Raw genomic sequence first — 24476 nt, 5'->3', positions numbered from 1 at the left:
TATTGGGGCACTCGAGCCCTATATATATATATATATCCCCTTTCGGGAAACGGCGTGGCTGCGAGGGTGAGAAGCGTGCTGCAGGCCGTAAGGGGAAGTTTGTCAACAATGCGGGCCCTCCAGCGCTCAAGTTGGAAAAGACAGCGTCGACTTCCCTCGAGCAGAAGGCGCGATCGCCAGCCAGTTGTGAAAGCCTTTTTTTGCTTGTTTTGGTAGCAAGAAAAAAGAGTGGGAGCAAAAAAAAGGGGGGAAGGAGCTAGTGGACGGCGGCGGATGCTGATTGGCGGGGGGGGATCCTTGTTTACGGGGGTTGTGTTGACACCATTCCTGATCGGGCATTAGCACGCACACGTCGAGGGAAAGAGCACGGTTCCAGCGCCAAAACAACAACATTTCCTTCCTGAAACCCTCTCGCTCTCTCCCTCTCTCCCTCTCGCTCGCTCGCTCCTCGCCTCTTTCTTCTTCTCCCTCTTTCCTCTCCTTCCCCTCGCCGCCTGCCCATCCGCGTTGCTTCCCGCAAGTTCGCTCTCCACCGCCCAGTCTCGTGTCTTTCTCTCGATCATCTCTCATCTCGATCTCTGTTTCTCTCTTTCGCTGCTCGTCCGTCGCCACGCTTTCTGCCTCCCTGTCAACGCGATCCAATTCATCACACCATGAGAGGCGAGGTGAGTCGGCTTCCATGTTCTTCTGCACCCCCATCCCTGATGCGACCGTGCTCTGCTATTCTTCTCCCCCTCCCTCCCTCCCCTCCCTCCCCCCAAAAAAAAAAAAAAGGAATAATCCACACCAACCTTGCCAGTATCCCCAATGCTAACCATTTATTTTATTTTTTTTTTTTTCCTTCTTATTTAGGTCTGCCATATTCATATCGGCCAGGCTGGTACCCAGCTCGGTAACAGTGCTTGGGAATTGTCCGTTGAACCTATCCCACCACCCTTTCACCGCTCTTTCGCCCCAACATCCTCCTCTGCGTCTCTCGACCCATTGGCTGACCATGTCTCGCTAATAATTTTCTTTTTTTTTTCGCTTTGGTTGCTTTTAGGTACCTGCTCGAACATGGATTGAAGGCTGATGGTCGCCCTGACCCTGAGGCCAGCGACATTGGCGAAGCCGGCTCCTTCGGGACCTTCTTCACTGAGACCGGAAGCGGTAAATATGTCCCACGATCTATCTTCGTCGACCTGGATCCATCTGTGCGTCACCCGCAAAAATGTTTCTTGTTCTTTTTTTTTTTTTTTGAAATGCTTTCCATTGAAGGAATAAAGAATAACTTATCGTCGTCTTAGCCCATCGATGAGATCCGCACTGGCCAATACCGACAGCTCTTCCACCCTGAGATGTTGATTAGTGGAAAGGAGGATGCTGCTAACAACTGTACGCTCCAATGGCCCTGCTCTGGCGTGGAGATAAGGAAAATGGGCTAATTCGGGTATTAGATGCTCGTGGCCACTACACAATTGGAAAGGAACTGGTTGAGAGCGTCATCGATCGCATTCGTCGCGTTGCCGGTAACGAACACCCCTTTGTTTGCTTTTCTCTTTCTTTTTTGGAATGTTATCTCTGGACAGCTTGCTGATCGTTCGCCTCCCCGATAATAGACAACTGCTCGTCCCTTCAAGGTTTCTTGATCTTCCACTCCTTTGGCGGTGGTACCGGTTCTGGTTTCGGTGCTCTCCTTTTGGAGCGCCTTTCCACCGACTATGGCAAGAAGTCCAAGCTTGAATTTGCTGTCTACCCGGCTCCTCGTCTCTCCACTGCCGTCGTCGAGCCATACAACGCCGTCCTCTCTACGCACAGCACAATCGAAAACTCTGACTGCACCTTCCTTGTCGACAACGAGGCCGTCTACGATATCTGCCACCGCAACCTAGACATTCCTCGCCCCGGTTACGAGCACCTTAACCGTCTCATCGCCCAGGTTGTCAGCTCCATCACCTCTAGCTTGCGTTTCGACGGTGCTTTGAACGTCGATTTGAATGAATTCCAAACCAACTTGGTGCCGTATCCTCGTATTCACTACCCTCTGATCAGCTATGCTCCAGTTGTCTCCAGCAACCGCAGCTCTCACGAGAGCTTCAAGGTTCATGACTTGACCTTCCAATGTAGATGACCCTCCCTCTTCTTCCCCCAGCCTCTTTGGTCTGATTGCTAACTCCCACTTTCCCTCTAGGCTTCGAGCCCAACAACCAAATGGTCGTCTGCGATCCCCGCAATGGAAAGTACATGGCTGTTGCCCTCCTCTACCGTGGTGATGTCGTGCCCCGCGACTGCAATGCTGCTATTGCTTCGCTCAAGGCCAAGACATCGTTCAACTTGGTTGAATGGTGCCCAACTGGATTCAAGCTTGGCATCAACTTCCAGAAACCAATGCGCGTTCCCGGAGGCGAGCTCGCCCCTGTTGACCGCTCCGTCAGCATGCTTTCCAACACAACTGCTATCGCCGAAGCCTGGAGCCGTCTTGACCACAAGTTCGACCTCATGTACTCCAAGCGTGCTTTCGTTCATTGGTACGTTGGTGAGGGTATGGAAGAAGGTGAATTCTCTGAGGCCCGTGAAGACCTTGCTGCCTTGGAGAAGGACTACGAGGAAGTCGCCAGCGACAGCTTGGAGGCTGAGGTTGACGATGGCGTTGAGTACTAAGCATGATCATGATAACCCACTTTGTCCGTCTCTTGTTTGGGAGCCCGCCTTTTTACTCCAGAATACTTTGATTTTTTGCTTTGTCAGAGACGATAAAGTTGATATCCAGTACAAACATTTGATAATTTCACCTTGATGAAAAAGCAATCCGTACGTAATTTTAATACTCTGCGGTTCGTCGATTTATGCGGGAGAAAATAAATTTACAAATTACAATTGGCCATTTGTTCCAGGTGAGTATGCTACTGAAGTTGTGAAAGATGTTACCCAAAAATTTTACCGGTCAATTGTGTCAACAGCATGGCTACCCGTAGCATTCTTGTCTATATACGGAGTTTTCCCCCCATATCATAAAGTCTATTACGTAGAAATAAATATTCGTCCGGAATTTATACAGGAAATAACGGCTGTACAACATATCGAACCACTACTGTATAGCTTCCTGGTTCATCTCCTTCAATATTTTTAAGACCCTCTCGTACGTCCACATCGTCACGGCGCTTGCGGGGGCGGCTTTTATCAAACTCACCGTCAACCCGCGATATAGGCCCCTCACACCGCCATCACGCAGGACCATCTTCATCGTGCTCAACACCCCGTTGTACTCAGGGATATTCTGGTGTATGTACCTCGAGCGCGTCGGGCCCTGGACCTGCAGGCGCTTCCGGACGAGATCGAGGGGGAACACTCCTGTCTTCGCGATGACGCTGGCGATCACACCCGCGGTGGCGTCGCCGGAGCCGAAGGGCAGATGGAGCGCGGAGATGGGCACGCGCACGCTCTCGTACGTGGCGAAGAAGAGGCCCATGTAGGGGACGATCTGGGCGACGGCTGCGCTGACGCCGCGGAAGAAGCCGCGCGAGCCTTCGTGCGCGTGGATGGTGCGGATGGCGGTGAGAAGGGACGGGTAGATCTTGTCGTTGCCCTGGGCGGCGAAGCGGGTGCGGAGAAGGTCGAAGGGGTAGGTTGCGAAGGTGCCGATGCCGCCGGCGGTGGCGCCAGAGACAAATGATTCGGCGGGTTGGGGGAGGCGGTATGGGGGTGGAAGTGTGTGCAGGGATTGCGTGACGGTGCGGTAGGTTGTGAATTGGATGGCGCCGTAGAAGATGTAGAGGAGTTCGGCGGGGATGTTGCCTTTCCAGAGGCCCTGGGAGATGTTAGCCATGAGTCTTTTTTTTTTTTTTTTTTTTTTTTTTTGTCCTTCGTTTTATCGGAGGTTGGTGGACGCACTGTGATGCCTTCTTCTCGGACTATGGCTTTTAGGGTCGATATGGTGCCTTTGTACACGGGGCCGCGGATGTTTTTGTGGGAGAGAGGGTCGGAGAGGGAGTGTATTTGTAACTGGAGTCGGATTTTCACGACATCGAGAGGAGCGACGCAGAATCTAAGCGCATCGAAATAGTTAGAAACGATAGTTTCCTCTTTTATAATATATATATAGATATATGTGTGTGTGTGTGTGTCTTCAAGGAGGGAAACGATGTTGTTCTTACCGCGAGACCATTCCCGCGATTGCGCCGGCGGCGACAACCTGGTACCGTTGACCCTGTTGAACAACAGTTAGCTGTGTTTTTGGACATTATTCCTATAAATTGGAGGAATCGCACTTCATCTTTGAGATGCTCGCCACCCGCCGACATTCATTAATGAAGCAGAGGGATCTGATCTGGACAGATCGTTGTGGTGGTTGAGCGCAGGCTGAATGCAAGAAATAAAACAAAAGCCCAAAAACAATTATTGATCAGCCAGAATATCTCAAGTCCTTATACCTGGACATGTGTATACGTAAAGGAAAGGAGTGAAGACTGGAGAGAATGAAAGAAAGGAATTAGAGAGCAGGCGGCATTCTCGCAAGTTGGTTGTTTGTTGGCGAAATAATTTGCGAAAATCGCCAAATTTTGTTGAGAGCAGGATGATGTAATAACCATCCCTGTTCCACCTAACTAACTAATCCTTCAACCACGGCATTTATTGAATAAGTTTGGCGATAGAATTTATACTCTGTTTCTATAGCTAAGGCTCTATTATTACAGTGCAAATGAATTGATTGGTTTTGCAATTTTCGATGCACGTCCTCTTAAGGCGGCCCCCGATCGATCCGAACTTAAGGGGGGGAGATTATCAGCGGCCACCCAAGCAGAGGAGCCTCCCACCTCTTCTGACGCGTCTATTTCATCGTCTTAAGATAAATCTGTTTTGCCAGTGGATATATGTGCCGAGTTTCCACCATAGATCCAACGCTGTCTCTTCCCCGTCCACACACCGACCTTTTGGTGAAAATTCCTCCCAGTAATACCTCTGCATCCTGACAAGATCGAGTGGTGTGAGGTCGAGCTTGGAGGCTCTGACGTGCAGGTCTGCACCCAGAGAGCAGAGTAGCTGGATCACAGCCAGATGACCGTTCCCGCGTAGGGTCTCGGAATCCGAATCGAAGTCCAGATCCAGCGACTTATGCCTGCGGATAATCGCCAGTTCAACCATCTTCACGTACTCTTCTTGCTCCTTATATTTTCTCCAACCTCGATAGATCGCCACATGCAATGGTGTGTTTTGTTTACGGTTGCAGGGAGAGATCTCTGCTCCGCGTCGGATCAGCTCCCTTGCAACCGGGAAATATCCTCTTTTTGCCGCGTGGTGTAACGGTCGCCTTCCTTTTTCATCCTCAGCCGAGACATCGGAGTCCGCTTCGATGAGGACCAACGCCGATTCGGGATCCTGGTTGCGGAGGGCATCTAGGAGAGCTGTTCCCCCGTTCTCCGCCGTGTGGCATACATCAGCTCCGGCATTCACGAGGTATTGGGTCACTGCCACGTCTAGTGGGTGACGCTCCTTGTGGAATGTGCCCTGCAAGGCGGTATTGCCCTGTAGATCTACAGCGAAAATGTCGACGCCGGCCTCGACGAGTAGCCGCACGCAAGTTAATTTCGAATCAGATGAAGATGAGGTAGCATAGTGCAGGGCTGTGCGGCCAGTGTCACTCCGTGTGAATACTTGCCATCTTTGCTTCTTCAGAATCGCCCTTAGGACAGGTTCATGGCCGTGCTGGGCGGCGTAGTGAATAGCACGCTGACGAAGAAGGGTGTCGCCGAAAACTTGCTCTTGTGGACCTACTTCCAGCAACAGCAATATAAGAGGTATTATCTCCGAGTTCTTCTCGGCATCGCATAATCCGTACACTCGGTCTACAGCCGGCCCGCCGGCTGCGACGATAGTTGCAAGGTTGGGTGCCTCGTTCAAGAGCGTTTTAGCCGCACCCATGCTCCAAACGCTATAGAGGGCAGTGGTGCCATCCTGCAGACGGCCTCTAACGTCCACCCCAGCGTCAATAAGTAATCGTATCATCGCCAAATTGTTTATTCCACAAGCTTCACCCAAGGCGTCTGGAGTGGCTTTAGCGCCTGCATCAAGGAGGTACTGAACTAAATCGACATTGCCCGTTTTAGCGGCGCCTGGAAGAGCTGCTGTGAGACATGGCTCTGGGAAATAGGACGAAGACGCTTCGAGAAGCTCTTTTACGATCTGCAGCCGTCCGTACGTGACAGCATGAGAAAGAGGGTTGTTGGGACCGGGAGGAAGCTTTATATTTCCTCCGCCCGCCTTGACGAGCATTTTTGCCGCTTCCAGAAACCCATACTGGAAAGCATAGGACAAGGGGGTATTGCAGCTGCCGTGCAATGCTCGAACGTCAGCGCCGCCATCGATAAGAAATTTTATGATGGACGTCTGATTTAGGAGGACAGATTGGTGGAGCGCGGTAAACCCCCGGTCATTGTGCACCTCGGTGTCGACATCGTTGTCGAGAACAAGCTTGACCATCCTCTCGTTTCCAAGAGAACACACCGCTTGAAGAATCGTGATATTCCTGACGCCCTTAGGAGCCATTACCCGATGCGGCGCTCTGGAATCGTACACCGGGTATTGATCTAGCTTGATAATTGGGGGATTGATATCATTTGTCAGATATAGCAAAGCTTCAAAAGAAGCCAGTTGGTCAAAGCAAGCGGCTTGAATCAGCGACACAGGCTGGCCGTGATACATTTCTTTGTCCCTGAGGACTGCTTCGCGGTAGAACTCATCCTTTAGGAGTAGCGAAAGCCTTTTGGAGGTTCTGAGGAGGTTGGCTATATCATTCAGAGAGAGCTCCTTTGCGACGATGATGAGAAGCTCTAAGGGAAGGAGTTCTAAGGAGCCCATTGCCATCCGATGGCACAAAACGCGTGCTATCCTACCGACATTAGCGCTTTACGTCTGGGCCAATGACAAGGAGACCTACAGGGCCAGTAAAGCGGCCTTTCCCTTCTCGAAAAAATTTGCTACAATCGACCGAGATAAACTTGGTATATGTCGAACTGTGAGCTCTTAATGACAGCAAACTGAGCTGCTTGATGTCCCGTCTGTCTGGTCTGGCTGGGATGAAGTCCACTCTTAAATGGGGCACGAGACCGAAATGGCAAATCGGCACCGATACCGGTTCCGACTCGCTGGCGAAGCTCCACCGGGATCCATCCTGCCGGGACACGCGCCAAGAACCTGTGCCGCCCCGTATCCACCAATCACAGAACATGTTGGGCATCGCAAACAGCGCAAACAGCAACAAACGCCTCGCGCAAACCAAGCAAACACGAAAATAACCGCAGGCTGGCAGCAACAGAACATTTCTGGAAAAACTTTGAAGGACAGGCGGTGCAAATTCAGTCCAAAGGATCCTGGTTATTTCCTTGTTTTCAGACTGGTTTAAAGTAAAGGCAAAACAAAAGTTCGGGCAGCATCCCTGGGAAACAACATGCGACTGATGAGGAACTTGTCCCTATCTCACCCCTGCGGTCTCACCGAAGCTGATCAGCCCAGGAGTGGAGTCCAACCCCAGAGTACCAGACCCACCGATTCCTCCCGACCTCTGCAATTCATGATATCCGTGATATTTTCTTGAGCATATTTTCGCCCTGGCTTGCAAAACAGGATTTCCCATCAATCAGCTTCTGCCGACATTGGAAGATTTGACTTTTTCCCCCGGTCGAATGGACGTGCGTCACTTTGACTCAGCAACGGGCGATTGTAGCAACCTTAGGATTTTGCCCCTGAAAAATCTTTAACCTTCGCCACCATTCCCAAGGACTTGGGAGTAGGGCATACCAAAGTGCGGGATGGGAATCCCCGCAAAGATCCCTAGCTTGAGTGGCTTTCAAAGTTAATTAAAAAGGTCTGACGGCGGAAGGTATAAATGCATAACGGATGTGTTCAATCAATGGAACTCCAATCAGAGACGACCGTGGCTGTTTCATCGCTGGAGCATCGCAAGAGGTTCCCCCCCTCCAAAAGGATGCTTTGACAATCGCATTCAACCGTCATTGGCCTTCTACTCAAATGAATTTTAGACCTAGGCGTTCCACTTCCCGGGGGATTCCAGTCCCAAGTATTATTCCCGAGGCCTACAAGCAAGTTCACTGCGCCCAGGATTGAAGTTGGACTTGGTCAGTAGTGCGATTCTCCTTTGCTCATCGCCACGGCAGAACCACACAGAGAGCAGCCGATTGTCGTAGCCGTGTGGCTATAGAATATACTCTGCTTCTCCCCTGGGCCTGCTGGCGCCACAAACTAGACGGCAAGCGATGACCCCATTTCGTAATGCGCTGCTTTCGAGGCTAGTGGCTGGTTACCAATTACGTTTGATGTTTTCGCATAGGATTTTCCATAAACTTTGACAGGTAGGTCGTTGAAGGCGGATATCAGCCGCCCTCACTCTCTTGTCTCCGCTACTTGGTTATTTGGCCTTTTTTCTGTGCGCTTGCTGTAAGGGTCGAGCTTGGCGACGTTGCAATCACCTAACAACAGCTTGCAGACTGGAAATACAGATAGAGCTGCTGTAATAACCGGCGCGATGCGTGCCCCGATCTCAGCGACGCCAACACGAAACGCAACATTGATGTATCCCTTCGGGGCGATGTCATTGAAATTCCTCTCGCCTCGAAAGAATGTATGCACTTGTAACTTATACCTAATAACACAGCAGTTTTTGCTTCAACGAGTTTATCTGCTCCCGGATTCCCGCGATGAAACCCTGCATCTTGGCTCTCCGCAAGAGCGAGATTCGCACAAATGGCCCAGGTTATGACGGGTGTGACGTCGCCGCAGCCTCATTTGTACATAAGTAGCCAACTAAGCCCAAAGAGGCTTAGCTCCCATATTTGCCTCGGCATTCAGCGAGGGGCTGCTTGTGAGTGTGAAAAGTTGCAATGAGGGGCTGCGACGAGACTCGAGACTTCAACAGTCGATGACAGGCACGCTTTTCCTGCATTCGTCGTCGCAATGTCGCCGCATTTTCAGGCCTTCCGCCTTCTTCAAACGCTATCTTCCAGGAGATGCGGGCCGATTTTCTCCTCCAGCAGAGGAACGCTTTCTTTTCGTCCGTACTCTACCGTGAACGAGAGTACTTCGTTACCTAATGGACGCTCTGTTCCTCCTATGTTCAAGTATATGGAAGCGCAGGCTGGTGAAGGAAGTCCGGCCAAGTACAGCCGTTTGTTCATTCAAGCCGATGGCTCCTGGCTCCAATTCAATTGCATGCGTTTACGAGATGCATGTACCTGCTCCCAATGCGTTGACCCATCCACTAAGCAACGCAACTTCTTGACGTCGGACCTTTCCCCAGATGTGAAACCAAAAGATTTAAGGATGGAGGGCGACAAGGTGACCGTAACATGGACGGGCAGTCTCGCTAACCCCGAAGAAGAGCACGTTTCGACGTACAGCACAAAACAGCTCCGGAATCTAAATACCCCTCGACCTGCGCGTCACTACCGCGGTGGACCGACAAAAATTGTGTGGGACAAGGCAACGTTTGAGAAAAATCAACACTGGATCTCCTTTGATGAATATATGAACGATGACGTGAAGTTCGGGTTAGTCATGCGCAGTTTGTACAGATATGGCCTGGCCTTCGTCAAAAACGTTCCTGAGTCAACCGAGAGCGTGTCTCAGATTGCGACGAGGATGGGACCGTTACGCAATTCGTTTTACGGCCTCACCTGGGACGTTCGCAGTGTACCAGAAGCCAAAAACGTAGCCTACACAAATAAATTCCTTGGATTTCATATGGATCTTCTGTACATGGCCGATCCCCCTGCTTATCAATTGCTGCATTGCATGAACAATTCCCTTCCTGGCGGAGAGTCCATGTTTGTAGATACTTTCCGTGCGGCACAACGTTTATCGGAAGACGATAGAAAGACGCTGTCTGATGTTGCGCTTCACTACGGCTACTTTAATGACGGCCAAAGTTACGAATATAGCCGCCCGACGATCCAGCTGGATAAATCCGGAGGTTTAGAGTATGTGAATTATTCACCGCCATTCCAGGCTCCGCACTTCACACCGGCTGATTACCCAATGCAACAACTGGCCGAATCCTTACGCAAGTTCTCAGACCTCCTGCAAGATCCAGAAGGCATGTTTGAATTGAAGTTGCGGCCAGGAGAATGTGTTATTTTTGCAAATAGACGTGTGGCTCATGCCCGAAGGGCATTTGATTTGTCACAGAGTGATGGCCGGAAGCGTTCTCGCTGGCTACGTGGTGCATACGTGGATGAGGATGCTCTACTGTCAAAGTTTGATATCTTTCGTGCCAAAAACCTTCAAGAGTGGGATGTCGCCACGTCAGACCAGGGTGTGCAACCAGCAATCAACATAAAATAGTATCTACGCAACCGGGGATGAATATAAAATTACGATGCTGGCGTTTTTGGGGGATAGAGAAGGGAAGATCAGCGCGACGCAAAGTCGCGGAGCCAGGAACGAATAGTTACGTCTTCGATACAATGAATTCGCCCAGAATCATAACTATACAAAAGATTTTGGGATTTAACGGCTGAGTTGTGGGCAAAGATGCAGTTGGCACTTGGCCCTTATATTTATGAGATTTGGAAAATCACCTCTCCCGTCATTAGCCAGGCTATGAAGAAATTTGCTTGGTTTGGTCTGACAAGCTTGGGGCCTATTTTTTGCCACAAATTAAGTTGTATAGAATTTATACGGGCAAGACATTCCTTGATTCCCAATCAACCCTTGCACCGTTTCCTTTTTTGGTTTTAGGATCCCTTGTACTCCATATTTGCTAGAGTAATAGGGTTCTGCCCTGTACGCGGAAACATATTTCCTTCTTATAAACTACAGGCATATAATTGGTTCGATGAGCTTACAGAAGCTGTTTCGTATAATAATTGCCACTTTGTACTGATTTTGTGCACTTTCTTTCGAGCACTCGATCAAGATTATATGTCCAAATCCAGTTTTCATTTTTTTAATTTTAACATTAACAGAAGCTGAAGAACAGTTAAACATCTAAGAAGCACCTAACCGTGCAGATTAATGCACGGATTGGCCAAAGCTAAGTGGTATGCACACAATATTGAACAGGACAATTCATATCATTTCACAGGAGGGTCATTTGGAGTACGGAAGCCGGGGCGAAAACAACAAAGGGTCGGAATATTGATGGCGTCCAAGTTTCAAGCTGAGGGCGCGCTTGTAGGTTTAGAGACCGAATAGTCGCAGAAAAAATCAGGGTTCGCGGAGATCTCTTCTTTCACCTGTATAACATTCTCAGTTAGCATACTGAAAATCCCAGGAAAGAGGAACAAGCATAACAACTGATGGCCAACTCACAATGTCCAATCCGCCAACCAGCTCCCCCTTGACCCAGAGCTGCGGGAAAGTCGGCCAGTCCGCAAACTCTTTCAACCCCTGCCGAACGTCCTCATCCGCCAGAATATTAAAGAATCCATATTTCACCCCGTTCTCGCGCAGAATGCTCACAATCTGCCTACTGAATCCACACTGTGGGGCGCTGGGAGTCCCTTTCATGAATAACATAACCGGGGCGGCTTTTACAAGCTCTGAAAGGCGCGCAAAGAGCTCTTCTTTCGTGGGCACGGGAGGCTCTAACTGCGCGTCTGAAGCAGTAGCGTCGTCGGATGTATCCTGCGCCGCTGTCGCTCTCGGTACTGCGACCAGAGGTGGCGGAATGGAAGGTCGATCTGTCTGCCCGTCTTGCCCCACATGGTTCTCAATCGCCTCCCGGACCCTGACTGGATCGGAGCCGGACACAGTCTCAACGATCTTGTTGTCTCGAAGCAGAACTAGGTATGGCACAGCGGATACGTCGTATTGCTCTGAGATGTCGGGGAGGTCTTCGGCGTTGATGCTCAAGAAGCGAATGGATGGAGGGGTAGTGGCGGGGTAGGTGGAGGCGAGGGTGGACAGTACGTTGCGCATTTGCGTGCATGGCGCAGCCCAGGGAGTGTGAAATGAGAGGACAGCTAGAGATGTGGATGGGAGGGAAGACAGTTGCGTCGTAAAGTCCGCTTCGGAAGTGATTTCGTGAAGGGTGGACATGGCTGCGGTTCGATTGCCGCGGAGAAGTTGGATGGTAGTAAAGGTTCCGGCTGAGTGTCTGCGAGATTACGAGCAGCTTCAAAAAAGCAAAAAGAAAGAAAACCCGCTGGGGTATTGCGTCTCTCAGCCACCTACGGGGAAGATGGGGGGATTGATGCTGGTTTGAATGTCGGCGGGATGGCGGCTCAGCGATGGAATCTTTTGCGGGCGGAATTGCGTTATCTGATTCGATGACTAACCGGTTGAAGCAGCGCGGCGGGGATCTGATAATTTTCGGGTGATAATTATTCCGGTCATCGCCACAGCTTATGTGGATAAGTCTCGGAGTCATTAAATAATTGGTTATGGAAAGTCGCTGAGACTGCTTGAAAGGTATATGTATAAATTGAACATGATCATAACTGGGAGAGATATCGGAAGAGGTCATTACACTAATAACGCGCCTGCTCGTGTGGCGGACATGGCTCCACAACGCCCTTCAATGCAAAGGAATAAGCTCTTTGGGGACTACCAAAACCGTGGGCCAAAAGTCTCGCCTGGTGGCACTGGGTCGATGATTGCTGTCCCCATTTGATCCATTGTCTTCAGTGCAGCTGTGTTCCCCCACCAGCTCGGAAAGCTGATGTTTGGCAACTGAAGGGTCGTTATAATGACAATGGTACAGATTGCCAGACCGGTATCAAGCGCAGCGGACGTGATATAATTGAATCGCATCCACCATCCTGTGAACCGATAGCGGATGTATTTCTGAAATCCGAAGCCAACAATACCCCATGCAAGCTATTTCAGGCTCGGTTAGCGACGGTTACATGAAAACCAGCACATTAAGTTCAGTACTCACATAGTTTAAAGGCGTGGCCGGTGGGAGCATGAGAGTGCCGCCAAATAAAATGGGCGTGTTGACGAATCTTACTTTGGATCGCGGGAACATTCGGGCAAGGATGTAGAAAAATATAGGAGCAAGTGCACCCGCTACCCAGAAATACTGGAGACCAGCATACATTGCCTTGCCAGAGAATATTCGTGCTGGTCCAATTAAACCCCACAAGACCGATGACGCAAAGAACACTCTGCCGCCAGGGCATATGAACCGGTTAGGCTGGTCTCGTTCGCAAACACCCTCAATGTTACCCAAACCCCAAATTATAACGGCGAGTTGGACAAAGCAGGACCAAAAAGTTGCAATAACCTGTGCCCAGAAGAGTGAGCGAGGCCTGATTTTGAGATAATGTCCGATCTTTAAATCCTGAATAAAGGAGAGGGCCTGTGCCATGGTGATGTATCCATAGGTTTTAAAAAGCATCATCCCAAGCGGCCGGCCGGGGAGCATGTATCCGATGATATACTCCGTAAAGACGTTTAATCCGATTTGAATGTTAGTTGAGCCTTGCACGATGCCTATGGGTACCGTCCAAATGATTGCAATCAGGAGAGCAATCATAAGGGCCCACCAGGGTAAGTGTGTAGGCCAAGCGAGGCAAGTTATGAAGCACAGAGCGAGACAGCCGCCGAGAAGCGCCAGATACCACCAGGTTGGAACCTGTTCGTATTTCCGCATCATTCGAGTATGAACATCATCCAAATCTCCACGGGCATCCCTAGCCCTGATCCAGATTTGCTGTCCATGGAAAAGAGCTGTGTGCACGATCAACGCGGCAATCGCAGCAAAGTGCAGCCCGTATGTAAGAGCCATTGTTGTTGGGAGGAAAATTGGCGAATATTCCTGAAAAGCCAGTTAGATAGACGAGATCTCGCAATGAAAGAATGGCTCACCTTGTATTTTTGCACGTCAAAAGTGTTATTCGCGGATAAAACCATGGAAACATTATAGAGGTGGCCCCTGTTATCATATATGCTAGAGTCATGTATGGGTATATGCCGCCCATACCAATAGTTGGTGTAGTGGATGATGGGAGCGACGATGAGGTAGGTGACAGTTGTTCCAATCAACGTATTCCCGATTGCGTGCCATGGTGGAATCAGTGGACTTCCAACGTATCCTGCATTGCGAGTCAGATTCGATTCAGCAACCCACTCAATTCTCTTATTTTTTCCTTTCGTTCTTTTCTTTTCTTTTCTCTTTTCTCTTTTTTTCTTTTTTGACTTACCTGCAATTTGACTCCAGTCAAAAGTAATAGGAAAGAGTGAAATTCCAGTCCAGCCTCCAAATAGCTGATTTACAAGGGGATCGTTCGGTTTGATCCATGTGACAAAGGCAAATACACTTAAAAACGGTGCAATAAACCCGGGAAACCAGTACCACATGAAAGCGCCTGTAAAGATATACAGGAAATATCGGTATCGGGAAATTTGCCAGCCGTTTGTTGTAGCTGGATTCGGCGGAGTATCGTCATGTAGAGTATAAAGAAAGGATGTGGTGACAAGGGTTTGCGGCCATATCATAGATCCTGAGGCTGTAAGTTAGCTATACTCAATGCCTATAAAAATGTATTCGTCAAGCCAGAATAAATAGGGTACGATACTCTTGGACGGACTGGCGAAATGGATTTCAAGGTATTCAACCTACCTGGTTCGACGAGAATGCGGCGAAGGAGACCCGCAATGCCGAATCCAACCATCTGGGTGCTGATTGCAAGACATATATTCCATAACCAGCCTGAATGGATTCACACTAGGGTTAGCCAACGAAGTGAATTCAGAGAAAAATATTTCATACCAAAATCCGCATTGTAGAATGCGATCTGTACTTGAACCGTGTCAGTGAAGTACGCGACCCCATTTCCGATCGATGCATTCGCCATGATTACAATCAAAGCGTGTTCTTTAAGATTGAACGGCCCAGGATTAAGATCCCATTCGGATCCAAAAATATTAATCTTTCTATTCGGCATCACTTTCGTCCATCCTAAGCCGAGTGGATGGGCGAGAAGCAGTGCCACCATGGAGCTGACGACGATAGAAGGCGCGCGGAGCGAAAATAGAGAATTGAGCCCAGCTCCAACTGTTGTAAGAAAGAGACCAATTGTCCATGCGCGGATAGTATCCACGGGGAGATCTTCGTCAGTGTTTCGCACGGCGGCTCGAACCTGGATCAATATCAAAATCGCGTTGGCGAACCGTCTCCATACATCAGGTCGGGAAAAGTGGAAGGACAAACCTCTGGATATGGCGAGTTTTCTAGAACACGTCGGACCATCCGCTTGTTCGTAGGACTTCCATCGTAGCTATTCGCCGCATCTTTCACTTCATCGAGGTATTCGTCTTCAAGGTTTGGATCCCATCGATGGACACGATGATATAAATGCAATTTACGATTCGCCTCTACATGGGAATCATCCTCTCCTGAAGGCGCCAATCCTATCTTTTCGGATCCCTTTCGACGTTGCCTAAGTGCGAGCGGAAACGCGTCGTAAGAGATCCAGTCCTTCACTCTCTGCAGATATGTCATGGTGAAAAGGTGAACATCGGCCGTGATTTGGAGTTCGATAGCCCAAAAGAAGTTTGGGTATTAGAACAGAGCAGAATTTAGCAAGAGGTGGTAAAGGATAGCTAGTTGAATGTTCAAATAAGGTTCCTCGATTGATGTGAGATTATCTGCCCTCTGGATACATAACAGAGAGGGCCGGGTTTCCGGCAAGAAAATGCAAGTTATGGGACTAATGAAGAAGTTTCTTCGTTAGTTATCCCAAGCAGCGGAAGTTATACGCTATGAAAGGACATGTCTGAAGCCTTTGCCATGCATAGCTGCTGTTGAGTAGGGGAAAGGAAAAAGTGCATCATCACAAGTGCGGCGGTCTCGATAGATTTTAGTCCATTTCAAAGGTCGAATGCCCAGACCTCCAACTAACACCAGTTGCATGATTAGGGGTGAGGTTAACCAGGGTTATACCGAATGGAAACGAAGGCCACAGCGGTCACGTCGGGCCACTTCGATGGGCTCGCTAACTTAATTAGGACGCGACCATAATGAAAGAGGAAGGACGATCAATGCTCAATGATGAAAGCGCATCACCTCCGCACTCGAAGGCATCCAGAAGAGGCGCATCGAAGGTTTGCTGCCAGGATGACATGCCGCAAGGCCTCGTGTCTCGGCACACCCGCATTTGGGCGCTGGTTACTCGATGAGTCGGCGGTTTCTACTCAAAGTAAGCCAAGCTAACCAACGTCGATCTCCCTAAAGAAACGGTAGACAAAGAAGTATTTCCGTCTCAGTGATAGGATATCGTCTCGTGATCGAATTCCTGATTCGCTTGGATAAGACTTTCAACGAGCGAATGGAGTTTCACCGTAATCTCATAGAGATAGTACGACCAATTGCTGCAGCTAGAAAAGTCCCAAAATCTTCTTCGTGGGGGCACCAACGCTGATGGGGCATCCTCATTCGTTAGTTAGCGCAGATTTGGCCGAATGACGGGAAGCTGACCAGCGAACGATGGTCCCCAGGTTTCCACAACAGCCGAAATCTGGAGTAGACAAACTTTGCTGACTGCTGGGGCCTGGGGGAGAGCATTTTCAGTCACGGATTCCCTGGAAAATTGACATCTGCAAGGCTGGGGAAAAGAAAAGATGCAACTGCGCAACATTCGCTCAATTCATGCCCATGGACGACTAACCTCTCGCGAGACACTCGGGGTACAGAGGTTGCCAGGGAGTCGCTTAGAGAGGGCTGTTTCAAATCCCAGAGACATCTGGCTCATCTCACTTTTCAGGAATCAAATCTGAGATTATGCACGCGCTTGGATATTCATGGTGTGTGTGCAGGGATCTTGTTTTGGGCTGAAGCATTTCACCCCCTCCTTACTAACACTATTTTGGAAAACCTTTTGCTGATCTGCCTGTTCAATGGGGCCTGCGGACTGCAGAAAATATTGTGCGAAGTCGGAACTTTGCCATTGCTCTCTTTCTTCACAAAATGGAGACACGGCTGGAAAGGCTTGGAAGTCATGGCACTAACGTGCAATCATTTTATGAGCAATTGAATGACGATTTGCGGCTTGAAGGAGTTAGGCTGTCGACTATTTCTTCAGAACTATTATCGAAATCGGATAATGGTTGCTTAATGACAGGATTGTCACAAGGTCTCAGCTCTTTTTGTACTCTGTCACTCAGCATCGATTGTATTTTCCACCCTGACAGGTTCATTATGTAGTTATCATTGAAGAGTACACAATTAGCACAGACAAAATAATGAACAAAATAATGTTCTTGGATTACTACACTAGGATTCCCTGCCTCGCTTGAGATCTGTGAGGCATTTCTCTTTGCGAGGACGATCCAGATGCGTGGACGACTTTTGCCTCCGCGGGCTTGATAGTTTGCTTTTTCATAACTCCATCCTCAGTTTTCGGCCAAGGAGGGGAGAATGAAAGTTAAAAGGGTGGATTCCATCACAGTGTCTGTGGGAGATCAGTTTGCTGACAATGAGAGCTTAACTGGACAAGAACAAGATACTGTTTCCTTCGTCTCGCGTCCCAATAAGCCAAAAGACCCATCCAATGGCCAGTGATGCCTGTAGTCGGTCAGCCCATAAAACAGGACTGTGATGGGGTGCTGCAGCTCTAATCACTTGTTCGAGCTCCCATTTCGGCTGCTGGAGAAGGCCGCTGGAAACAAACCAGTGACCTGTCTCTGTAGGCCTCTCACTGGATGCCAGGTCTGAGGTGAATGGTGAGAAGATCGATGAACGTCCGGCTGTCGCGGGTTGGTGAGTTGGCAGCTCGGCCAGCCTATGAGAACAGCCGAAATAGGACGTCATCCCGCCACAAATGCAGCCACCAAACGAATGATGAGATTTCTCTACGCGCTTTCTCGATCAAAGAGTCAACTTCAATTCAATTGGAATGTCTTATGAAAAATTGATACAAACGATAATTATTTCTATCTGTAAAGGGGACATTAGTTGTTGAAAAGACGCGAGAGCGGCTCCTCTAGCAATTGTCCCATGACCTTCTCGATGTCGTCTAACAATGACCTCGCACACTCCAACCAAGACTCAAAAGTCACAATCTCAATACTCAGCTTGTTATCTTTCAAGAAAGCCTGAACCTTCCACTCTCGCAATGGCTCCGCATGAGGGTATATCGTTTCCATCCGGCTCGTTGCAGACAAAAATCCCAAGCTCTCAACATGCTCAACGTCCTGATGTACCACAGAGTCGAACCAGTCCACAGTCTCAGGCCAGACCGTACATTTCTCGACAATTTCCGTCAACCCAATACCCTCAAACCGGGTACTCGCGATATGTTGATGTTGTACAAAGTCAAGCAAGTCTAGTCCAGTCCACTTGTCCTCGAATTTGACCCGCACGGGAATATACTGCCAGCACGGACCCATCACTATATCGCTATTTGGAAAATCAATGTTACGCCCACTGACGACCTCCCCAAATGTTACATCTCGAAGGGAGAGGCGTTTGGCGAGGCAGAGCGCCCAGGCAGCCGTGGGAATGGTGGCCACTGTGATATCCTTAGGCCGAGCTGATATGTCAAACGTCTTATAGACGGCGGCTGGGATTTTGGATTCCAGTGGTGTTTCAGGGCGCAGCACTGTTAGCGCAGACCCCTTTAATAACTCTCTCCAGTATTGGATGCTTTGTGGGATGTTTTCCTTGACAACGTGCTGTACATATGAGGAAAACGGCAGCGCCTTGGGCACAACTTTGCGCTCGTACAGAGCAGACAACTGCCGAAGAAGTACAGGGAGGCATATCTCGTCGTATTGTGCATGCGAAATCCGCAGAATTAAGCAACCTCGACCATCGGTGCACCTCACGAATAGGAATTTCACAAATGAAGAGCCCAGTGGCATGGTTGTCTCAACATCGAGATGGCAGAGATTGTGGGCATAGGTTTCAATATCTCTCTCGATCTCGTGCACTTCTATCGGGACGCCCACCTGCTCCAGAACAATCCCGTAATACCGCCCATCAACTTTCGTAAAGACCGTTCGGAGAATCTCATTTCTTGTCACTAATTCCTGACAACTTTCGAACAGACGGGCCTCATCAACATGATTATTGAAGTAGAAAAGTTCGTAGCGCGCGGAATACCGGGGCAATTGGACGGTTCCTTTCACTGCAATCGTTTGGAGGGGACGGGCCGGCAAGACATCCAATATTTTCCAGGACTGGTTCGCAAGGCTGGGCCGAATTTCCTCGGAAACAAACGCTTTGACGTCTCGAGTATCAAGCAATGAGAATTCCGTGTTGGCATTAACGGTTGGCGCTTTTGGGGGCTGGAATTCTACAAGCACCTCGGCCAACTCGTTGAGGTATTTGTGTTTGAACACTTCGGCGACGGTGAGTTTGAAGCCTTCCATTCTTGCCTCCGAAACTAATTTCATCGCGCCGATAGAATCCCCGCCTAATTCGAAAAAGCTATCCTTGATATCAATCTCGCTTTCATCCATCCCGAGCACGCGGCCCCAGAGATGCACAAGCTTTTGCTCCTTCGCTGTCATACCCCCAGAATGCCTTCGCGCAACTGGGGTTCGCTTCGCTTTGTCGACTGGCTTCTGAGAGTTAACACGGCTAAGGAATATTATAGTCCCATCACTTCGATATTTCGCAAGTTTGTTGGTCTTATAAATTTGTCTTTTGGAGCTACCATTATTGGTATCTTTCCCGATGAGCCACAGGGGAGTATCAACAGCTGGCAGGGATGATTCGAACGGGCCCTCGACTAATAGTTCACCCACGGCACCGACCGGGAGCACATGGTCTGGAATGGCAGGATTGACGATCCATGTTGCGACGGCACCTGAAAGTTCGTGCCCGGGCATTGTGTTTATCTTTTCATCCAAGCTGCTAGGCCCTAGCCTGCTGAGACGCAGCGACTCGAGAACGTCTTCTTCTGCCGAAGATAACGCATCTGCAACTTTGCTGTTTGGCTGTTCACAAAATTGCTGGACTATATGGCCTAATTGTCTTAAAACCCTATTCATCTGTGGTACATCAACCGTTTTCGAATCGAAACTTGCCATAACTAAAATTCCTCGCGGGTCAAGTGAGCATACTAACATCAAAGAGTATGAGTTAAATTTTAAGGCTTCGCTCGCGGCTTCGATGTCTCCGGCGGGAACAAATCCATCCGCAGGATTTGCTTCATGACCATTAATGTCATCCGCCTCCGTTGTTGGGTGTATAACCAGACCGGTCCTTAACTCACAAGCCTCACGGGCGTCTGAGTTTAGTCGTCGAATATGCTGCAGGCCTAGATGCTCATGAGGGATGCGCGATATGCCTTCCTTGTGGATCTCCTTTAGGTAGTCTGACACGCTCTTCATTTTGTCAACGTGAATGCGTATAGGCACTGTGGTGATCATAGGCCCCTCGATCTGCTCGATCCCTTCTATTGGAGCGTTTCGGCCGGTCAAAGTTTCACCGAAGACTACGTCATCAGTCATAGTGTATTCAGATGCTAGGAGAGCCCATGCGCCTCGAATCGCCGTTGCAATACTTGTACTCGATGCTGATCTTTTTGTGAGCGGGATATAATGCTCTAGCAAAGATTCGGCTTGAGGCTGGTATCCTGGCTCGGGAAGAACTGGAAACTGCAAGCTACTTGCTCCCTGTAACTGTTCCATCCAGTAGCTCTCAGAAGCGGCGCGATCCATGTCATTGAGGTACTTAATGAAAGACCTAAAAGGAGTGGGCCTTTCCATTTTTATACCGTTATATGCTCCATTGACACGTTCAACAACTAATGGCATTGACCATCCATCGTATAGTGCGTGATGGATCGTGAGTACGATGTGTACTTTACACGTCGTTTGATCCTCAATGAGCGCAAAACGGGAGAGAGCTGTGCCTAACCCCATCGGGGTTTCACGATCTTCTTGAAGATACTGTTCCAGACTGTTGCTCGAGTGCCATGTGATATTTTCCTTGATTATTACCTGCATCAGGCCATGACGTGGAACTTGGACGATTCGAGTACGCAAAATTGGACAATCGGCGATAGTAGTGTCAAATGCGGCTTTGAGTTTGACGGCAGTGTCCCAGTCCGAAAGTTCAACAACCCTCTGGGCAACGTATGCCTCGCTAATCTTTGCAGAAAGGGCCATAAGCCCTTCTTGCAGAGGCGTGCATGGATATATGTCTTCAATAGCCGAAGCTTCAATACTGCAGAGATTTCCTACGTCCGTGCGGGGATCCAGTCCTGCCCATGTGCTCGGCAGAAGGGAGAATGGGGGAATATCGATGTGTATATCTGTGTCGATTTGTTTTACCATCAAAGCCATATCTTGGAGTGTTGGATGCCCAAAAATTTCGGCTACCGTGAGCTTTAGCTTTTGTTGTCGGGCCGCCGCGACGAGCTTCATGGCTTTGAGAGAATCACCTCCTGCATCGAAAAAGTTGTCGTTGGTGTTTATTTCAGTTCCGTCCCCAAGTACTCGGGTCCACAGGCCATGCAGCCGGCGTTCCATATCCGTCCGGACTTCGTGCTTTTCGACGGCAGTTATTTTGAGCTTTGCAAGGTCTCTGCGTGACATAGCCGCCCCGATAGCTCTCAACTGCTTCCGATCTGTCTTGCATGAAACCAGTAGCGGTATTTCCTTCAAGGGGATATATGCCGCCGGAATCATGTATCGTGGGAGCACGACACCGAGTTCACTTTGAATATCAGCTAGAACCTGCAATAGTCCAGGAGAAAACGAGACAGCCTGACTGTCTATACTCTCAGCGCTTTCTGTATTCTGCTCTGCGATGAAAGCTACCAAAGTGGCGCTCTCTTTGTTCCCCCCGGGTGTGATAACTTCGACAGCGGACATTGTGCCCGGGGGTAATTTCGTTCGCAAGTGATACTCGATTTCCCCTAGCTCCACTCGCTGACCTCTCAGCTTCACCTGCTGATCTGCTCGCCCCACGAAAAAAATTGACCCAGACCCATCTGGGTCATATTTAACCAGGTCGCCTGTTTTATAAAGCCTTCCCTGCCTCCCTGGCACGTTACCATTTCCGGAAACAAGCCACGGAGGGTTTTCTATGAATACTGTAGACGTGTTGGCGAGATTGTTAAGATAGCCTTTTCCAACGATTGGGCCTTCGACTAAAAGCTCTCCCACTGCTCCGACAGGCGTCAAACGGTCATGATCGGCCGGGTCCACTATCCATGTGGCACATCCAACTCCCTTGCCGATAGTAGTATATGTTCGGTCCGTACCAACATCATTGTTGATAGTGCAGCCTACAGTGCATTCGGAAGGCCCGTATGCAATGATGACCTTGGTTTTATGACCAAATACCGCAGCATCTCTAGCTGATACAGCTTCCCCCCCGAGACCGAGAACATCCAATGACTCTAGAATGTCCGAGTCTAAGACACGGGCCACTGACGGAGTCATGTGCGCCATGTTTACGTTCATGTCTCTTATAGCGCCGCCAAGGTCATTGACTCGTTGGTCTTCTGATGGAACACAGATGCAACCGCCATTCGCCAGGGTGCAAAGCATGCAGTCGATACTAACGTCAAATGCATACGAAGGGAAGTCAAGAACCCGAGAGGTGGCGTTATAGCCGACTGCTGCTGCTCGAGGTATTGCACCACTGGTGTAATTTGTGTGGGAGATGACCACACCCTTGGGTTTGCCTGTACTTCCTGACGTGAAGATTATGTACAGCGCTGACGATCCAGGGACTTTCGGCAAGGTGGATTTGGAGACTTCTTGGGTGCGACTCTGGAAAATGCCAGGCCCAACACTTACTATGGAGGCTGTCGAAGATATCCTGGCTCCTAGTTTTGCTTGCGTCTCTGACGTCAAAATCAGTCGTGCGTTTACTTCTGTCGCTATAGTTTGCAGGCGCGCCTCCGGTTGACTTGGGTCAGTAAGCACCAAGGTGCCACCTGATTTCATCACCGCGAGTACAGCAACAACCGTCCACATACACTTTTCGAAACAGAGCATAACCGGTTCGCCAATCTTGACATTGCTGTTGATCAGTTGCATAGCGAGTTGAGTTGAGAATTCGTCAACTTCACGATAGGATAGCTCACCATCCCAAGAAACGACGGCAGGGCGTTCAGGGTGTCGAGATGCATTTTCAATGAAGATGTCGTGGATGCAAGTATCGATCGTAGGAGGAACTGTCTCATTCCATTCCCAGATCTTATCAAGTTCGTTGTTCGTAACTCGGATCGCCTGTGCAATCGTTTGGTTGGTGTCGGACAAAATCGAATCTAAAATTTCCACGAATGCCTGCACGGAGATGTTGACCATGGAGGGGGATTTAAGAGCGGGAGTTTGTATTTTGTTTATGGAGAGCTCTTCCCCTGAGATTTGGGCTTCAATGCAAAACGGTTCCTAATAAATCAGCCCGAGCTCCATATAAAGGGTTCTCAGAAAATTGCATACGTTAGGCACTTCTCTCCTTGAATCTTCTGTTAACGCAGCGGAATTGGATAATACGGCAGAGAAGATTTTCCATTTTCCGGGGTCCGTATTGGATATTCGACATCTCCGTAGTATATTCCGCACTCTCTCGAGGAGCAAGGATACTTGTTCTACTTCTTCCAAAATCACATCTGTTATAAGTCCCGAGACGCCCTCTTTTGGGGCATCGTCTCCTCGTGATCCATATTCGCATGAGAAACTGGCGTCTTCACTCGAATTGTTACCTCGATATAGAAGAAGTATCCAACCAAGCAGAAGGGATTCTGCCAACTCTTCGTTGGACTTAAGGGCAAACGCAGGTTCCCTAAAGACAAGGGGCCCTTCTTGACCGTTTACACCGTTCTCTGCACGTCCGTTTTGAGAATTCGGGGTATTCATTCTGACGGTTGTGATAGAAGAAGATAAAGATGAAAGATAATTTTTTGGGCATTGGCTAAACAATGCAAAGTTTGTATTGTCGCACGGAAATTCCTAAGTCATAAGGCGCAGCTGTTGCTCCCTTGTCTCTTGCATGGTTGCTAAGCACCTGTTCCCGCTCACCGCATGACTTAACTATATCGGCCGCAAATTTTGTCCCAAATTGTGGCAGTCAGGGCAAAGTTCATCGAGACCTTGGGGCCTATCTTTGGATCCCGGAACCGGCCACCAGGCCAAATGCGGCTGGCGCCCAATTCTGCAGGATCTCGGACTTGGAAAAAAAAAGGCCCAGTTCCGCCCTAATAGGGTGGGGAATGAAAGCTCCATTGTGTTTAACTCTGCTCCGAACAAAACGCGCATTTGACGCTGTTACGTTTACCGAAGCCCGGAAAGCGTGCGTGCTCGTGTCAAAGTGGACGACTCCACCGGCGAACATGGGACGGATCAGATAACTTTAATCCTTCCTCCACGGACAATCCCGGAGCACCACGCGGGATTTATCTTATCTGATCGCTAGAGTGGCAAATTGAGTTTGACATGCAGGGACAAAATTTACACGGCTAAACCCGGACCGGCAAGCAATTGACTCAATGGCTTGGCTTGGCGATAATCTGATAAGATTATGGCCCTCTTTACCGGTTTAGCGCAGTACAATACAGTCCATACGCAGCCTGTAT

The 24476-nt window shown here is 49.3% G+C and overlaps 7 protein-coding genes across 7 annotated transcripts; 2 read left to right on the top strand and 5 right to left on the bottom strand.

The window, feature by feature from the left end:
- The first annotated feature begins 427 nt into the window (after window positions 1-427).
- Window positions 428-2873, top strand: D8B26_001770 (uncharacterized protein). Its single transcript, XM_003065741.2, has 7 exons — window positions 428-665; window positions 853-911; window positions 1043-1193; window positions 1287-1374; window positions 1437-1508; window positions 1599-2102; window positions 2171-2873. The coding sequence occupies exons 1-7, from the start codon at window positions 654-656 to the stop codon at window positions 2638-2640; spliced, it is 1356 nt and encodes a 451-aa protein (XP_003065787.1). The 5' UTR covers window positions 428-653; the 3' UTR covers window positions 2641-2873.
- Window positions 2874-2978: 105 nt separating this feature from the next.
- On the bottom strand, window positions 2979-4489 carry TPC1 (mitochondrial thiamine pyrophosphate transporter). The gene is made up of 4 exons (XM_003065740.2): window positions 4248-4489; window positions 4134-4186; window positions 3871-4024; window positions 2979-3787 (listed from the first exon to the last, which is right to left on the bottom strand). The coding sequence occupies exons 1-4, from the start codon at window positions 4278-4280 to the stop codon at window positions 3068-3070; spliced, it is 960 nt and encodes a 319-aa protein (XP_003065786.1). The 5' UTR covers window positions 4281-4489; the 3' UTR covers window positions 2979-3067.
- A 238-nt stretch (window positions 4490-4727) lies between these two features.
- Window positions 4728-6840, bottom strand: D8B26_001768 (uncharacterized protein; the record flags this gene model as incomplete). Its single annotated transcript, XM_003065739.2, has 1 exon — window positions 4728-6840. The coding sequence occupies one exon, from the start codon at window positions 6838-6840 to the stop codon at window positions 4813-4815; it is 2028 nt and encodes a 675-aa protein (XP_003065785.2). The 3' UTR covers window positions 4728-4812.
- A 2106-nt stretch (window positions 6841-8946) lies between these two features.
- Window positions 8947-10332, top strand: D8B26_001767 (uncharacterized protein; the record flags this gene model as incomplete). The annotated part of the gene is made up of 1 exon (XM_003065738.2): window positions 8947-10332. One exon carries the CDS (start codon window positions 8947-8949, stop codon window positions 10330-10332), a length of 1386 nt encoding a protein of 461 aa, XP_003065784.2.
- A 580-nt stretch (window positions 10333-10912) lies between these two features.
- Window positions 10913-12333, bottom strand: GRX4 (monothiol glutaredoxin grx4). Its single transcript, XM_003065737.2, has 2 exons — window positions 11302-12333; window positions 10913-11225 (listed from the first exon to the last, which is right to left on the bottom strand). The coding sequence occupies exons 1-2, from the start codon at window positions 12028-12030 to the stop codon at window positions 11145-11147; spliced, it is 810 nt and encodes a 269-aa protein (XP_003065783.1). The 5' UTR covers window positions 12031-12333; the 3' UTR covers window positions 10913-11144.
- A 204-nt stretch (window positions 12334-12537) lies between these two features.
- On the bottom strand, window positions 12538-15439 carry D8B26_001765 (uncharacterized protein; the record flags this gene model as incomplete). The annotated part of the gene is made up of 7 exons (XM_003065736.2): window positions 12538-12810; window positions 12872-13753; window positions 13804-14030; window positions 14139-14438; window positions 14558-14647; window positions 14708-15077; window positions 15149-15439. The coding sequence occupies 7 exons, from the start codon at window positions 15437-15439 to the stop codon at window positions 12538-12540; spliced, it is 2433 nt and encodes an 810-aa protein (XP_003065782.2).
- A 2396-nt stretch (window positions 15440-17835) lies between these two features.
- Window positions 17836-23760, bottom strand: NPS1 (Non-ribosomal peptide synthetase nps1; the record flags this gene model as incomplete). The annotated part of the gene is made up of 2 exons (XM_003065735.2): window positions 17836-23292; window positions 23344-23760. The coding sequence occupies 2 exons, from the start codon at window positions 23758-23760 to the stop codon at window positions 17887-17889; spliced, it is 5823 nt and encodes a 1940-aa protein (XP_003065781.2). The 3' UTR covers window positions 17836-17886.
- Window positions 23761-24476: the final 716 nt, after the last annotated feature.

Source organism: Coccidioides posadasii, chromosome 1 (assembly GCF_018416015.2).
Source record: "Coccidioides posadasii str. Silveira chromosome 1, complete sequence".
NCBI lineage: Eukaryota > Fungi > Ascomycota > Eurotiomycetes > Onygenales > Onygenaceae > Coccidioides > Coccidioides posadasii.
This window is presented reverse-complemented; position numbering and strand designations above follow the sequence as displayed.